The sequence below is a fragment of the Drosophila subpulchrella genome, chromosome X (assembly GCF_014743375.2).
Source record: "Drosophila subpulchrella strain 33 F10 #4 breed RU33 chromosome X, RU_Dsub_v1.1 Primary Assembly, whole genome shotgun sequence".
NCBI lineage: Eukaryota > Metazoa > Arthropoda > Insecta > Diptera > Drosophilidae > Drosophila > Drosophila subpulchrella.
This window is the reverse complement of record NC_050613.1, coordinates 27,917,913-27,933,112: the sequence shown is the minus strand read 5'-3', so window position 1 is coordinate 27,933,112 and position 15,200 is coordinate 27,917,913. Positions and strand designations below refer to the sequence as shown.

At 43.4% G+C, this 15,200-nt stretch overlaps 3 protein-coding genes across 4 annotated transcripts; 2 read left to right on the top strand and 1 right to left on the bottom strand.

The window, feature by feature from the left end:
- Positions 1-499: 499 nt before the first annotated feature.
- LOC119557530 (eukaryotic translation initiation factor 4 gamma) lies at positions 500-2,325 on the bottom strand. Its single transcript, XM_037870303.1, has one exon. It carries the CDS (start codon positions 2,188-2,190, stop codon positions 1,279-1,281), a length of 912 nt encoding a protein of 303 aa, XP_037726231.1. The 5' UTR covers positions 2,191-2,325; the 3' UTR covers positions 500-1,278.
- A 929-nt stretch (positions 2,326-3,254) lies between these two features.
- Positions 3,255-5,990, top strand: LOC119557333 (uncharacterized protein F54F2.9). Its single transcript, XM_037870055.1, has 3 exons — positions 3,255-4,060; positions 4,756-4,963; positions 5,020-5,990. Exons 1-3 carry the CDS (start codon positions 3,372-3,374, stop codon positions 5,716-5,718), a joined length of 1,596 nt encoding a protein of 531 aa, XP_037725983.1. The 5' UTR covers positions 3,255-3,371; the 3' UTR covers positions 5,719-5,990.
- Positions 5,991-7,855: 1,865 nt separating this feature from the next.
- Positions 7,856-14,493, top strand: LOC119556544 (innexin inx5). 2 transcript variants are annotated; one of them, XM_037868827.1, is made up of 3 exons: positions 7,856-8,140; positions 11,874-13,226; positions 13,766-14,493. In XM_037868827.1, the coding sequence occupies exons 2-3, from the start codon at positions 12,492-12,494 to the stop codon at positions 14,288-14,290; spliced, it is 1,260 nt and encodes a 419-aa protein (XP_037724755.1). In that variant the 5' UTR covers positions 7,856-8,140; positions 11,874-12,491; the 3' UTR covers positions 14,291-14,493. The 2 variants fall into 2 exon arrangements, with proteins under 2 accessions (XP_037724755.1, XP_037724756.1); XM_037868828.1 differs by lacking the exon at positions 7,856-8,140 and adding an exon at positions 9,993-10,211.
- The last annotated feature ends 707 nt before the right edge of the window (positions 14,494-15,200 follow it).

Here is a 15,200-nt window from a genome sequence, read left to right as displayed (position 1 = left end):
TATTATTATCAACCAATACTTCCAGTTTAAGTAAAATGTGTTGTTAAATAATTTTCTACCGAAATCGATGTTGTTTGTAGTGCAGCTGGCGGGCTTCTTGGAATGTATTACAGCTTGAACAAATATTTAGACTTTTGACATTAATATCCGTTTCGTTGTCTACTGTATAATGTTCTGGGAACGCTAATGACACTAATCCTTTGTTTATATAAAAAATAAAAGAATTGGAATCGTAGGGTTTTCTAAAAAATAAAATATGGGCAGAAATATGATTTTATTTCATATTTCATTTTATATACTATTTCACTATGAGACGTAATCTATAATATATAATGCATCAAAGTCGGATGCTGGAATATTCTAATCTAGAACAAATTCTCATTAAATCGACGCAAATTGCTTGGCTGACAAAGATTACGAGTTAAAGATAATATGGAAAATCAGCAGTTGTTCTGCCTTAAAGAAATTCTGCTTATGAATAATAAGTATTTCCCAAGAATTCAATTAGACTGCCGTTCGCTTTATTGTAATTGTTACTTTGATAACAACAAGAAATATATGTATATATATATACCTATATATGTGTATATATGTCGTAATGCAATAAAATTGCTTGTTTCAGGCCGATTGCTTGTGATTTTTTGGTTTCTGCTGCTTTTTTGAGTGAGTGTTGCGTTGCGTAAAGTAAATGCGGAGAGTCTATCTCGTAAGCTTCGGAAATTGAGAATATCATGTGTAAAGGTATATCATATATATAGAGCTGGTTCGTAAGGCACATTACGGCTAGATTGTGGATTCAATGAGTGATTGCTAATTGCGCTGATGATGATCGAGGTTGATTCGCAGCCTCCAATATACAGCATCTGGTGTACAGAGTCTTAAGTAGATAGGATATACGGGGTATATATATATAAGTGTCGGTATCAATTTGATTCGTAACAAATGCTTGACATAAATCCAAATGCTTAAATGTAAAAGACCGCTCGAATTTAGCGTAGAAATCAGTTGGTTTAAATTCAATTTGGCCGCTCGGAAGGGTCCTCTAGCTAGTAGCTATTTTGCGCTACAGAGCGAATCCCTTTCTCCTTTTAATTGACTGAGCAATATCCGTGTTTTGTGTCATCATCCTCCTGCCTCTCCTCACGCTCTTCCTTTCGATCCGGAGACCTTGCATTGTATGCAAGGGCATCCAACTTAAACAACTAATAATCATCATCCCAGGGCGCCGGAAGAGGAGGGGCACCCGCCCTTGCCGCCGGGCTGTCGTCCGCGCCTTCGTCAGTCGTTGTACATGCCGTCCACGAGGAAGTCCATGCGACGATAGTGCCTGGTGCTCCACATGTCGCGGAAGCGGCGGTACATTATGGTCACCACGCCGAGGGCCAGCGGCACGGTCAGCAGCACGGTCACAATGGGCACCACATAGCCGTTCTCCCCGTGATCGGCCAGACTACTGCCAGTCAGACCCTGCACCTCGGGCTCCGGCTGCGTGCCGACTGGTGGCTGCGGCTGGACGGGACCGGGCTTCTCCTGGGTCTTCTGCAGCTCTACATCCTTCTCCCACTCCGGATGCACGTCCGTGCTCACGGACACATTTGGTTTCTTGGGCTTCGGTGTGGTTGTTGTGGTTGTGGTGGTGGTGGTGGTTGTCGTGGTGCTGCTGCTGGAGGGGATGGCGGGACCATTGCTAGACGGCTTGCCTGTCTTGGTGACATCCTGCATCGACTGGCCATCGGTGACTATAGGTGATCCTACAGCTGGCTTGACCGTGGTGGTGGTGGTCGAAGTGGAAGAGGACGTGGTGGCGGTGGAGGAGGAAATGGCTGCCTCGTTTACCTTGGCTACCGGCTTGGAAGTGGCCAATGGAGCTGCGGGCAAGCCCGTGTCCGTGCGATTCCTCTTCTTGCCTGCGTTTTCCGCCGCGGCCGTATTGTTGGCGGGTTTGTCCTGCTGAAGGGCAACAGGATTCTTGGTCTGGACCTGACCACCGACAGCAGCTCCTAGAGATCCCTGTCCCGATGCCGGTGCCGACTTCGATCCTGGAGCCACCGAAGTGCTATTCAAAGGCGTCGCATTCGCCGCATTGGCCGCCACCGCAGGATCCTTGGAGGCGGGGCCAGCCGCCGGATTCTGCTGACCGGCCACCAGGAGCAGTATGCTTAGCAGCCAGAGCGAACGGAGCAGCTGCATTGTCGCTTGATTCCTTTTCTTTGATTTGAAATCAAATGATTCGGTTATTTACTCCCCAGGGTCCACAACCCTAATTGATATAAAATGAAATGAAACCTCGCAGTGTGACAGCGGAATTATAAAAAGAAGTGTTTTTATACAGTTTTTATTCCAATATACCGAAAATATACCATAATCATACCATACTGTATCGATAACCGTTGCTAGTGGTGGGTGTTTCGGTTGGGTACAAGACGTTTTGAAATAGATGTACCTAGGGAGGACTCCCTTGGCATAGGAAAAACCAGGTTTTAAGGTTTTAAAAAATAGAGTAGACCAAAAATTAAGCAATCTATAATTACAACGTTTTTAAAGTACAAATTAAAAAAATTACATTATTATTGAATAAGAAATAATTTAACTAGGAGTGATAGAAAGCTCATGTCAATGTTATAATATGAATGTAAATTACTTTCTATAGAGAAAATGGGCTAGCCCATTTTTATAGAGACTGCTCATTAAGGGGTAGGTCAAAACTTAAGCAAGACATAATTGAGAGCTAGTGTTACATGTTAAAATACTAGGGAAGTGCCTTATTATGGAGTAGGCCTAAAATAACTGAAACATTTTTGTAATCTCGTTCTGACTGTACGAATATAAGCATATTTGCTTGGTAAGTTGGGCATACCTCTTCTTAGAGAAATTAGCATATATACATTTGAAAATATTCATATAGTGGTTAATTTGTAAAAATATTATTGTGTAATACACATGTACCATAGTTAAAAAGAAACTATTAGTTTTCCATGAATGTTTAAAATTTTAGTCAAAAATCATATGTGTCGGTTAGACCAGATACTTACCCCAATCAAAAAGGCAAAGAAATTAAAATCTGTATATAAAATTAAGTTAATTAATTTTTTTATGGAAATTTTTGTTTCGTTGCCTATTTTGTGATTGCGTTGAGTATCAGGCTTAAAATTTAAATCCGTCCCTAGCTAACTTTTAGCTAGGTACCTAGCTCCCAAGAGGTGGCAACGCTGGCCGACGGCTGCTGACGTTGCCACTTGCCAGCTGAGCCCCCGTCCGTGTGTCTGTGTGCGTGTGTGTTTGCGTGGTGCGTGCGTGGGTCTGCCGCATTGAATTTGGATTTGGATTTGGATTTGGATTTCAGCCCAGCCCGATTCTGCTCCCGGATCACAATGATGCGACTCGACCCCCTGGCCATTGTGCTGGCCTGCTGTCTGCTGCTCGGCGCCACTGGCGGCGCCCACGCCTGGCACTCGGAGGAGCTGGAGATCTTCGACCTGGTGGAGGAGGTGAATCGCAACTTCTACGAGTTCATGGGCATCAACCAGACGGCCACGGGCGCCGAGGTGAAGCGCGCCTTTCGCACCCTCTCCATTGTCCTGCATCCGGACAAGAACGCCGCCGAGGATGCCAACATTCAGTTCCGCAACCTCGTCTCCATCTACGAGGTTCTGAAGGATCCGTCGCGACGCGAGAAGTACGACCGGGTGCTGAAGGAGGGCATGCCCAATTGGAAGTCGGCCCTCTACTACTACCGCCGGATGCGCAAGATAGGCCTGTACGAGGGCGCTTTCATCCTCTTCCTGATCACCACCGTGGGCCAGTACCTGTTCGCCTGGGCGGCCTACCTCGAAAAGAAGTACACCGCCGAGCAGGTATTCGGCACCAAGCTGAAGAAGCTGCAGAAGAAGAACAAGAACATCGACATGGACGTCATCCTCAGCGAGATACCGATGCCCTCGCTGCTGAACACCCTGCCCATCCAGATCCCACTGGCCCTGTGGAACCTGCCGCGCACCATCATGAGCGGCTTCAACAAGGCCAACGAGCTCAAGGAACTGGCGCTGGAGAAGCGCAGGCAGTGAGTGGTTCCCTCTATCCTATGAGTTCTTATAGAACAGCCTGCCTTATATGCAGTTTAGTATTAGGATAACCTGCTCCGTTTAGCAAGTGGTTTTGTTTGTTTATTTAGAAAAGGAATGTCCAGTATTCTGGATAAAGACTGCAACATTTTATAGAGATTTTATAGTTGTATATTTATAGTTATATTGCCATATCACAGCATGTATATATTGTTTTGTGTGGCACATATCCGTTCTGCTTTCCCTCCGTTTTGGAGAACTTACATTACCACTCTTATCAATCCCTCATTGCGGTTTCTGTAAGGTTCTGTAAGAAAACTTATTATATATGGTTTTACCAACCATTTCATTTCGAGTTCCCACAATTCTCCGAAATACAGATAACAGCCAGCAATTCAATTGAGAAAAAGATTAGTCATCATGCCAACACAATATTTGGCCTCAAAAACGGTTGCACTTTGTTATGACTTGCATCATTTGGTCAATAATGGCCTAGAACACAGATATATAATATAGCTTCTAAAGAAAGAATAACTGTCAGTCTTTGTGTCGAAAGACAATCAAGTGCAGCACTTTGTATTTTGATATGGTCAGATAAGGTACCCAAATTCGATTAGCCTTGAATGGCTAGGCTAGCAAGTGATATGGTCTGGGAAGTGCCAATATGTCTACTGATTCATCTTTGAAACCGCAGGGAAATGGAGGCCGCCCGTCGCCAGGAGGAACTGGAGCGGGAGGCCGAGGAGCAGGCGCGCCTGCGCAAGGAGCACAAGGAGAACCTGCGCAAGCGCAAGCAAAATACCAAGGCGCCGGAGAAGACCGAGGAGGAGCTGCGTGGCTACTCGCAGATCCAGGCGCGTGAGATGACCGATGACGATGCAGTTCGGCCAGCTTCCCAGAAGGTAACCTGTGAAGTGTAAATGTAAACTCCCCTCTAATCAAAGGCCTATTCCCGCAGAGCACTGTGAGCGGCGGCTTCTGGACTGACGAGGATCTCACCGAGCTGATTCGACTGGTGAAGAAGTACCCTGGCGGTGCTGGCAGTCGGTGGAACACGATCGCCGAATCGATGAACCGCAGCGTGCAGGAGGTGACCTTCATGGCAGCCAAGATGAAGGAGAACGGCTACCGCATTCCCGGCCAAACGGACAGCGTGGCCGAGAACATCGTCCAGGAGTCCCAGCAGGCGCAGCGCAAGGAGAAGGTGAAGAAGACGGCGGCCACCACGCCTGCCACTGCTGGCGCTCCCGCGGAGAAGAGCATGCTCATTCCGGAGACCAACTGGACGCAGGAGCAGCAACGCGCCCTGGAGGCGGCGATAGTCAAGTACCGGAAGACGGCCGGCGGCGATCGTTGGCAGAAGATCGCCAACAGTGTGCCGGAGAAGACCAAGGAGGAGTGCCTGGTGCGCTACAAGTATCTCTGCGAGCTGGTCAAGACGCAGAAGCGGGCCGAGGAGGAGGCCAATGAGCCGGACGAGGATGCGGCCGCCATCGAGGAGGAGCTCCCGGAGGAGGAGCCGCCTGCGCCAGCAGAAGCAGAACCGGAGCCGGCGCCAGCCGCCAAGAAGCTGAGCAAGCGGGAGCAGCGGCGACGCAAACGGGACTTGTCCAGTGGCGAGGACTCGGACGATGCATATCAGTACGAGATCAGTTAGTCGGATCCCCCCTTCCAGTCCTGTCCTGCTGCTCCGGCAGCTCCTCGCATGGCTCAAACTTAGATGTAATTCATTTTTTTTATACTTTGCACTAAAGACTCTCTGGCATGGCATTCTGGACCTTCCTGATCCTACTCCGCGGCCCGATCCCATGCCCCCTTCCCTTCCATCACCTTGTGTAGCGCTTATCTTATGTTTTGTACATAATTCTATCTTGTAAACATCTAAATGTCGATTGATTCCTTTGCCAAGTAAACGAAATGTGGAAGGAAGTGGACAATCTGTTTAAGTGGAATATGATTTTGTTGGGCTACTTTTAAGATAGTATTTAAAGGATTTCAGGGTAGTATTCAATGAACGATTTTATTTAAGAATTGCCATCATTAAGGAAATATATTTCGCAGTTAATAAAAACATCTTGTAGAAAATGATAATAGTATGGAATATTTTAGAAAAAAATATCCAACAGTTTTCAAAATATCAGGTTTTCAAACTGCTAACCAGTACTTCCCCTCTAATCCTTCGTTCTCGAACATATATTTAAGCTCGATTGCAGCATTAAAGCCGTCAAAGTCAAGTGCTAACCAATTATAATTCTATAGTTCAAGCCAGCTGAACCTGTCGGGCATCAAAGAGGAGTTTCCTTGCAGGGGGTGCGGTCCATGTCTCAGATTTATTATTTATAAAATTTAAGTTGAGCACTTTCGGCGGCTGTTGCCGTTTTCGGAGTCCCAAATGTTTAATCAAAGCTGCGAATTCATTATTTATATGGCGTATGGCTGGCTGGCAAGCGGATTATTCGGCTGTGTGTGCGGATAACCTTGGAACGATTGGCTTTTAATTACGCTCAGCTTACATTTGATAATTATTGGACTATGACTGTGACTCTCTGTGAATGCCGGCAAGTTGGTCCGTCGGTCCGGTCCAGTTAGTTGGTGCGACTCCGGCTCCTCCTCCTCCTCCTCCTCCTCCTCATTTGGTCACCCGTCGTGTTTGCATTGAACTTAAAACGCTGGTGCACTAGAAACATCAGACTCCGTCAAGAACCACTGCTCAGAACTGAAAATGAAAACTCTAGACTCTAGATTCAAGTGTAGGCGCAGCAGAACTTGGCAAAGTGTCAACGCGAAGCTCGGTTGCAAGTACGCTTCGAATCGGATTACGAAATGAATACTCTTCGTTTAAGAGAAACTTTAGAAATAATCACTTTTTGAAAAGTATGAAAAATACCATATATTAAGCCAAAATAAAATATATTATGATAAGAATGCATCATATCCCGCAAAATAATACCTTAAATTACCTATAACTTATATATATGACAATTCCCAATCAAAATAATGTGACAATCCCTATAGGCAAATTAAAAGTGCTGATATTTTTTTTTAAATTTCCTAATGATATTTTTTTTTACCACTTTGAAAAAGTTTTCCCTGGAGTAAACTTTTAGCTAGCCCTTTTAATCTAACTCTAATGGGAATTCGCTGGAGCCCGGCTTTTTATTGGTTCTTTGTGGCATTTGCTTTGATAGGCCATATGAAAAAAATGTTTTTTATGGCATAACCAGACCGACAGGTCTCCTCGTTGCAATTCAAACTAACTAATACGCTCGCCAAAGTGCAGCGAGAAAAAACAATAAAAGTGAAAAACATTTTCGAGCGGCTTGCTAGCGTTTCAAGGGCGACTTTAGTCGCTTGCATGTGCGTAGGCATATCTACCTCTGTATCTCCACATATATATCTATCTTTTTGATTGTTCTGGCCAATGCCAATGACTGACTGCATCTGGTGAGCATCCAGGTGAGCACTTAATTTTCATTGAATTTCCATTTTCAATTTCCATTTCTCAGCCGACTCGTCTGGCGACCTTCAACTTAAAGTTCAAGCGGCAAGTTCACCTGACGTCACATCCCCCGGTGGGTTGGGTCCAATTCTACTGATACTGATTCTGATTCTTCTGCGAGCGAGGGAAAACCCGAAGACCAGAGACCAGAGACCAGAGACCAGAGAACTCAGAACTCAGAACGATAACCAGTTTTTTGGCCATAATCGCCGCGTTTTGTGCGCGTTTCTCGGTTTCAGCGACTTGGTAACTTGACGACCATATCGATATGGTGAGTCGAACTCGGTCTGTATTCAGTTGCAAACGGAGTGTCAGACGAGGCGGTTCACTTAAAAGCCACTTAGCATTCAACTTACTTGTTAGATCAAGCGCGAACCTAGAATCAAAAAATTTTTTTTTTAACTTTTTTTGTTGTTTGAGTTCACGAGTTTTTCACGCAGAAGAAATGACAATCTATGGACTGTTGGTGCAGATCATAATCGTTTGTAACTAGCCTTCCGAAGAGTCCGAGGATATCCAAGGAGGAGGAGCAAAAATGGCACCGCCCCAAGAGCAACCGGAGGATGATATTACCACCAAGGTGAGGGGATGTGGAATATAAAATATGACGAAGCGAGTCTCCAGACACAAAGCTCTAGTTCAGATGGGGCCTCGATTACAGGTTATTGGTCATCAATATTTATAGTGGTTCTATGAAAGAACTCATCATCTGAAAGGAAGATTATTTTAGGTATAGCCCGCAAATATTTATTTAAAAGTTACAATTAATAAATATTTATAATGGGTTCTAAGAGAAAGGAAAGTAGATTCTTTGAGTGTAGCCCATTCTATTTATTATTGGAACCCAAGTTCAATGAAAATATTCTCAGCTGCTTTGATTTCCACTGAAAATTAGATTGTTTACTAAGCCGTTTTTATTTATTATGCCATGTAAACCTAACTTTCTAGGGAGGAGTTAGAGTGTTAAAGGGTATATTAAGCCGAAGGAAATGGATCAAATATATTAAAATTTTTCTAAAGTGTTTATTACGGAGTTATTGATATATCAAGTATCTATTAGAAACATAATAAAATAGGCAGCGTAAAAATAAGAAATTTAATATAGTTAGCCTACTATGTTCCAGGGTACTCCACCTCCTACACAAATTCCTCTCACCTCGTGTTTATAGTTATAATTTAGCGGAAGTTCGCTAATCACCACATGCAGATCACCCGAAAAGACCAAGTTAGCATTGATCTGTGGGATCGCTAATTCGCCGAGAAGCTATTTCCAAAACCAAGCTTGTGGGCCACGGTTAAGGCTTTGGGGCCAAAGACAATGTATTTGCATTTAAAAAGAGACTCGATAATAAAGAAATCAATTTTTGTTGCGCGGAAGTAGAACGTGATACAAACCAGTTGGCAAAGGGCTTTATATTTCTTTTGACCTCACAATATTTCTCATTTATTTGTGGTTACAACATCGCCAGTCGTTTGCTAATTGATCAGGCCTATATAATTATAAATCCAAATAGCCGTGAATATGGATCAGCCGGTGTGAGCGAACTGGGAATGCATATTGTGAATCAAAGGTTAGTCAAGGTGAGTTCACCGCTCACTCCCTGAAAACCCTTGAACCACATTTTGCTTTGGAAAGGTTGAGCTCCTAACTTTAATCTTGGATAGCCAAAACTTGATAAAAATGTTATAAGAATGACTGAATTTGATATATTTTTTAAGTGTGCTTGTAATTAGCAGCCTCTGTTAATCTAAATTAGTTTTTTTTATCTACACAATTAGCTTTATTAGCGATCAGCAAATGAAGGTTGAAATGTTCTATGAATGAAGCTCTACAAAAATAATAATAATTATAAACAATCTAAGAGCCGAATTTCTAGGGGTTAATTAGGGTCCGCTGATCTCCGATTATGTCAGCAATCTAATAAAGTATACAGTTTATCCAAGATCTTTCACTTTCCTTTTGCCAAATTGGACACCACAAACACCTGGCAAAATGTTGCAATTCGCTGAACACAACAAAAAATAAGATAACTTAAGATATAGGATATAATAATCCATGCATATTAAGCCAGCCACTAGAAACTGAGAATTAACCCATAGCCAAGTCCACTTAAATGACATTACTCAAATTTCCTATAATGGTGAAATGGTTATCGAACACTTATTATTTAAACATTTAATATATTTCTTATAAAAATTAGTCTCAGTGCATCTACCTAAACGGTTTGACTAGGACCACGAAATTAATGCTGGCCATATGCAGAAGGGGACATTGAGATATGGGCCTGAGGCGACCGCCTCCTGCCATTCTCGTAAATAATAAACAATTGTTTTTTGCGGCCAGAGATACAGATACAGATATGCACATATACTTCGTGCCTATGGCGACTGTTGCCCAGTTAAGTGTATCTAGTCAGCTGGCTAAGGAATATGATGACAGTCGATTTCTAGCCAGCTCTTTACCTCGAGTACCAGCACGAGTATCTCGGCGTATCTCTGCTTTTTGCGCTCCAGTATCTTAATTATTACTGAGCTCAACGTCGCGGAACGACTAAGTTGAAGGGAGTGGGAATCGGAGTTCCGAAAACGACAAGTCAGAATCAGAAATGGAATCACAAACGGTGGCAACTGAGAGTCGGGCTTGAAGAGCTGTGAGTTAAGAACCCTATTTTGTATATATCTACATTGTACATATATAAAACTCTTGTTGATATTTGAGTAATTAATGCAGATAGCTAAATAGTAAAGCTATATCATCCAAATTTTTATGAAGTAATCTAGTATTCGTTTTAAATGTATTCTAAGGAGTGATTTAGTCCCAAGTGGCTTGAATCGATTTAAACAATTGTTAAAAAAAATAGTTTACTTCCTCTAAATATTTCCTATATATTTTTTTCTATAATAATACAAGTAATAGATCTGAAAAACACATACTGCTGCCAGAACTTCCGCATATTTCTTGCTGAATTTTAAATTCAAACCACAATAAACATGCCCCGTCATCGGGCCAAAATAAATTAATAAGCATTGGGTTTACAAAAGGAAGCCAAACGAGAAGCTCTTAACGCTCAATTTGGTGCTCCGCAGTTCGATCCACCCAACCACCGATCCACCGATCCACTGATCCACCGATCGTGACGTGTTCCCCACAACAACAACCACTACAAGTGGTTGTTAGTGGTTGGCTCTTTGTCGGTCGCTTCGAATGCCATTGGAGGTCAAGTTCAGGGAACACCAGTTTATGGTTATTTTTTCATCTTCTGCCTTGCCGAAGTTTTTACGCTTACGATTGCAGCTGGAGGTGTCAAAGTATTTGCTTGCTCAAGTATTTAGATAGTTTAACAATAGTGCTTAGCGCGAATTGTTTGATTTCGATTGGTAGCCAGGAAATGGCTGAGAAACAAATGATTTGCTGCTACAATTTAATTTGGTGTTTTTTGATTAAATATAATATATGATTTATAGATTCTTATATTAAGAAAATTCAATGAAATTAATTCTCGATTGAGATGTTGTGAGTTCTAAAAGGTACAACCTTTTTAAAAGTCAGGGTCGCCAAAACCCATCTTTAGGAAACACCATTGAATGTCTAACCTTCCGGAGCTGAGTTCATAAAGTTCTATAACCTCATCAAACAAGGCACGTAACAAACAAATTGTAAAAGGGCTTACATCACTTAAGCATAAAAAGAGAAGCAGCAATTTAAAGATCAAATTCTTTTTATAAATAAGTATTAAAAACATTGTTGTATCTGTAATTTAATAAATGTAAAAATGTACATAACTTTATCGTTGGTATTTTATAGTAATTATAATACTGCTACCGGGATGTTAAGTTCAGTGAACTGGCTGTCTAGCCAATTAAATACATATATAATTAATATTTAAATATGAGAATAATTGCTTGACGGTTGCAATTGGAAAAACAAGCTTTTTATTATCATTGGCTTTATGATTTAGCCAACTTGCGTTAAAGCCACGAGGCCAATAACAAATTGGCACAATTAAACCTAGAAAATAATATAAATACATCGATGTAAGGCTTATACTTTTAAAAATCGAGTAGTAAATATGTTATATAGGTAGGTACTATAAACAAATGATTATTACCAGGTCCCATCTTCTCTGGTCTCTGTTTATTATGTCATGCGCGCTTTAAACTAGATGGGGGCATTGTGTTTGACTTTTATGTCGTTGGTTTTTTTTTGGAAAAAGGTGATATATATTTTTTGGACCTTGAAGGTCATCACCAGTGGCCAATTTGAATTTATTTGATTTATGGTAATTAGCTGCGTGCACCTCGCCTAATTGCAGATACCCTCGATAATTGGATTCCTGAACTTGGACTGACTGGCAACAGGCGAAGCTTTGGCCCCCCAATTCCAAGATGAAGAGCTGACCTAGAGAGCCAAGGCTGAATCGCGAGAACTATGGGTACAGATCTTAGTCATATCATAATGGTTAAGAAATGGATCACGAAACGCATAAATAAACGAGAAATGTAAACGAATTTATTGGTTGATTTTTGAACTGCCTGAAAGTCGGCAATGGGCTGTGGAAATAACCCAAAGAAATATGTTTTTATTGGTGGCAATACTATTCTAGTGACAGTGACAGAAACCAAAAACTGACTACTGAGTCTCAGAGAGAGATGGGGAAAAAAGCAAAGTAGGTAATAATGACGGCACGGACAAAAAAATATGTAAAGCCGAGCGACGATCTGATCTGTGAACTGGCTACCATCCTAGGCCGGCAATCGAAAAGCAGTCCTGGTGAAACGAACCCATCGAAGCCATCGCATCCATCGACATTCATCGAAGAGGGTAATCCCAAGCAGGCCACGAGCAGGACGAGAAGAAGGACGTCGAGGAACGGGCACAAGGAGCGGAATTGGAAGCTGTCCTCGAGGAACTCTTCCCGGAGGCAGAAGAAATGTATTCGGCGGTGAAGCCGCTCTCCAAGTATCTGCAATTCAAGTCGATCCGCATCTACGACGCCGTCTTCACCATCCACTCCAAGTGCACGGTGGTCATCCTGCTCACCTGTTCGCTCCTCCTGTCGGCGCGCCAATACTTCGGGGATCCGATCCACTGCATCAGCGAGGAGAAGAACATCGAGTACATACAGTCCTACTGCTGGACCATGGGCACCTACATCCTCAAGCTGGACGCCAGCGTCGGCGGGCAGCAGCTGCCGGTTCATCCGGACCATGAGGGATCGGGAACCTCCTCTGCCACTTCCCCAGCCTCCTCCACCACATCGCACTCGATGTGGAAGAGCCGCTCCAGATACCGCTCCAGATCGAGCCTCCGCCGTATGGGGGAGTACAACGAGGCCTATGCCAGGGCCATGTCGATAGCCGAGGGCGTGGGCCCTGAGGTACGGGGCCACTCGGAGCGGGAGTACCTGCGCTACTACCAGTGGGTCATCATCCTGCTGCTCTTTCAGGCCTTCGTCTTCTATTTCCCCTCGTGCCTGTGGAAGGTGTGGGAGGGCCAGCGGCTGAAGCAGCTCTGCTCGCAGGTCGGCGAGGCCCTGCTCTCGGAGGAGACCTACAACACCCGGCTGCGGCTGTTGGTCAAGTACTTCACCACCGACTACGAGGACATGCACTTCTGCTACATGGCCAAGTACGTCTCCTGCGAGATCCTCAATTTCCTCATCAGTGTGAGTACGCTTTGAATAAAATAACAGCTCCCTAAACAGTTCCCGCGATCCCAACAGTTAGCCAATCAATCTCAAAAACAAGTTCGAGACTACTTTCGTCTCTAGAAACAAAATCGAAACGGATTTTTGCATTGTATAAGAATATCCAGACCACTTTCATCTTGAAAACCCAAATCGAAACAACTCGCGTTTCTATATCATCTCGAAAATCAAACTCGTGAGCAATTTCGTCTTGATTTTAGGAGCGTTTCTTCTTAAATTGAGAACATCTGTTGCTGGCATTTTCCGCAATTATGAATACCAAGAACTAACCAAATAATATTTATACCAGACCACTTTCATTTAAAAAGCCCGAATCAAAACAACTCGCGTTTTTATATCATCTCGAAAATCAAACTCGAGAGCAATTTCGTCCTGATTTTAAGAACGTTTCTTCTCGAATTAGCTAGAAGACCTTTTCTCAAATTGAGAACATTTGTTATTGGCATTTTCCGTTATGGCAAATACCTACAACTAACCAACAAATATTCATAAAACAGGTGGTGAACATAATCGTTTTGGAGGTCTTCCTAAACGGATTCTGGTCGAAGTACCTCCATGCCCTGGCCACCATTCCGTTCTACGACTGGGACCGCTGGAACCGCGTGTCGTCGAGTGTCTTCCCCAAGATCGCCAAGTGCGAGGTGCTCAAGTTCGGGGCCAGCGGAACGACCAGTATTATGGACAACCTGTGCATCCTGCCGCTGAACATCCTCAACGAAAAGATCTTCGTCTTCCTGTGGGCCTGGTTCCTCCTGATGGCCCTGATGTCCGGCCTGAATCTTCTCTCTCGGCTGGCCATGATCTGCAGCAGATATCTCCGCGAGCAGATGATACGCAGCCAGCTGCGCTTCATGACCAAACGGCATGTGAAGCGCGCCCTGCGCGACCTCACCATCGGGGACTGGTTCCTCATGATGAAGGTCAGCGTCAATGTTAATCCCATGCTCTTCCAGGATCTCATGCAGGAGCTGTGCGAGCTGCGCACCTCCTCCTCGGCCAGCAGCCTGGAGAGCCCTGTCTAGGATTTCTTACAACAATTGTAATCCATATGGATCAGGATCAGCAGATCGCCTGGATGACCTTCGACCAGTTGACGTTGCCGTCGTTCGATGATTCGCGCGTTTTTGCTTACATACATGTGGATATTACATATATTTCCTCCCTTCACCTTTGCAAATACTCTACTTATGTTTTGTAAACATGTGAGCTATATGGTATTGTATACTTATTAATAGGCTTGGGATGAAATGTGGCTTCTGTCCAGTTCGCAGTAAGGTGACCCAAACCTTTAACCAATCTAGGTAGATGGTGACCCAGAAAAGTCTTAAGCATGGCATGCAAACAAATACTTGATAAATTAGATTTTCACGTTTCCATGTCTGATAATATTAATGCAAGTGAGATTTGGTGACTTCTAACCACTTCGCGGAAAGGTGACCCAGACCTGCAACAAATGTGGATGGATGGTGACCCAGAAATATACCTTTCAGACCATGAAATGAGCTATCGTAGTGGAATTTAAAAATGCTCTTAACTCTCTTTGCTTTCATTTGAAATGATTATACTATTACTATTTTTTATAAACAGTTTTCTATTTTTTGTAAGCTACATATGAGAATTATTCGGAAGTCTCCATACGAATTAACTTTCTGCTGAGTTGCTGTTTCTGCTTCTGTTGTCTTTGCTGCTGGCATTTAATGTGCATTGTTTATAACTAGTTGCTGCCATAATTTCGTCATTTATATTTTGCTGGGACGATCCCCCCCCGATCGCTGGGGTTTCAGCATTGTTTTGCGCACATTAACAACGCAACTCGCTCGCTTTTGGCCGCCTTCGCCACGCAACTCACTCATTCGCTCACTCACACTCACTTGGGTGAATAAATGTAAATAGTATTCAAAAGCCATTCGTGTGGCGTTTAATATGCCCAGC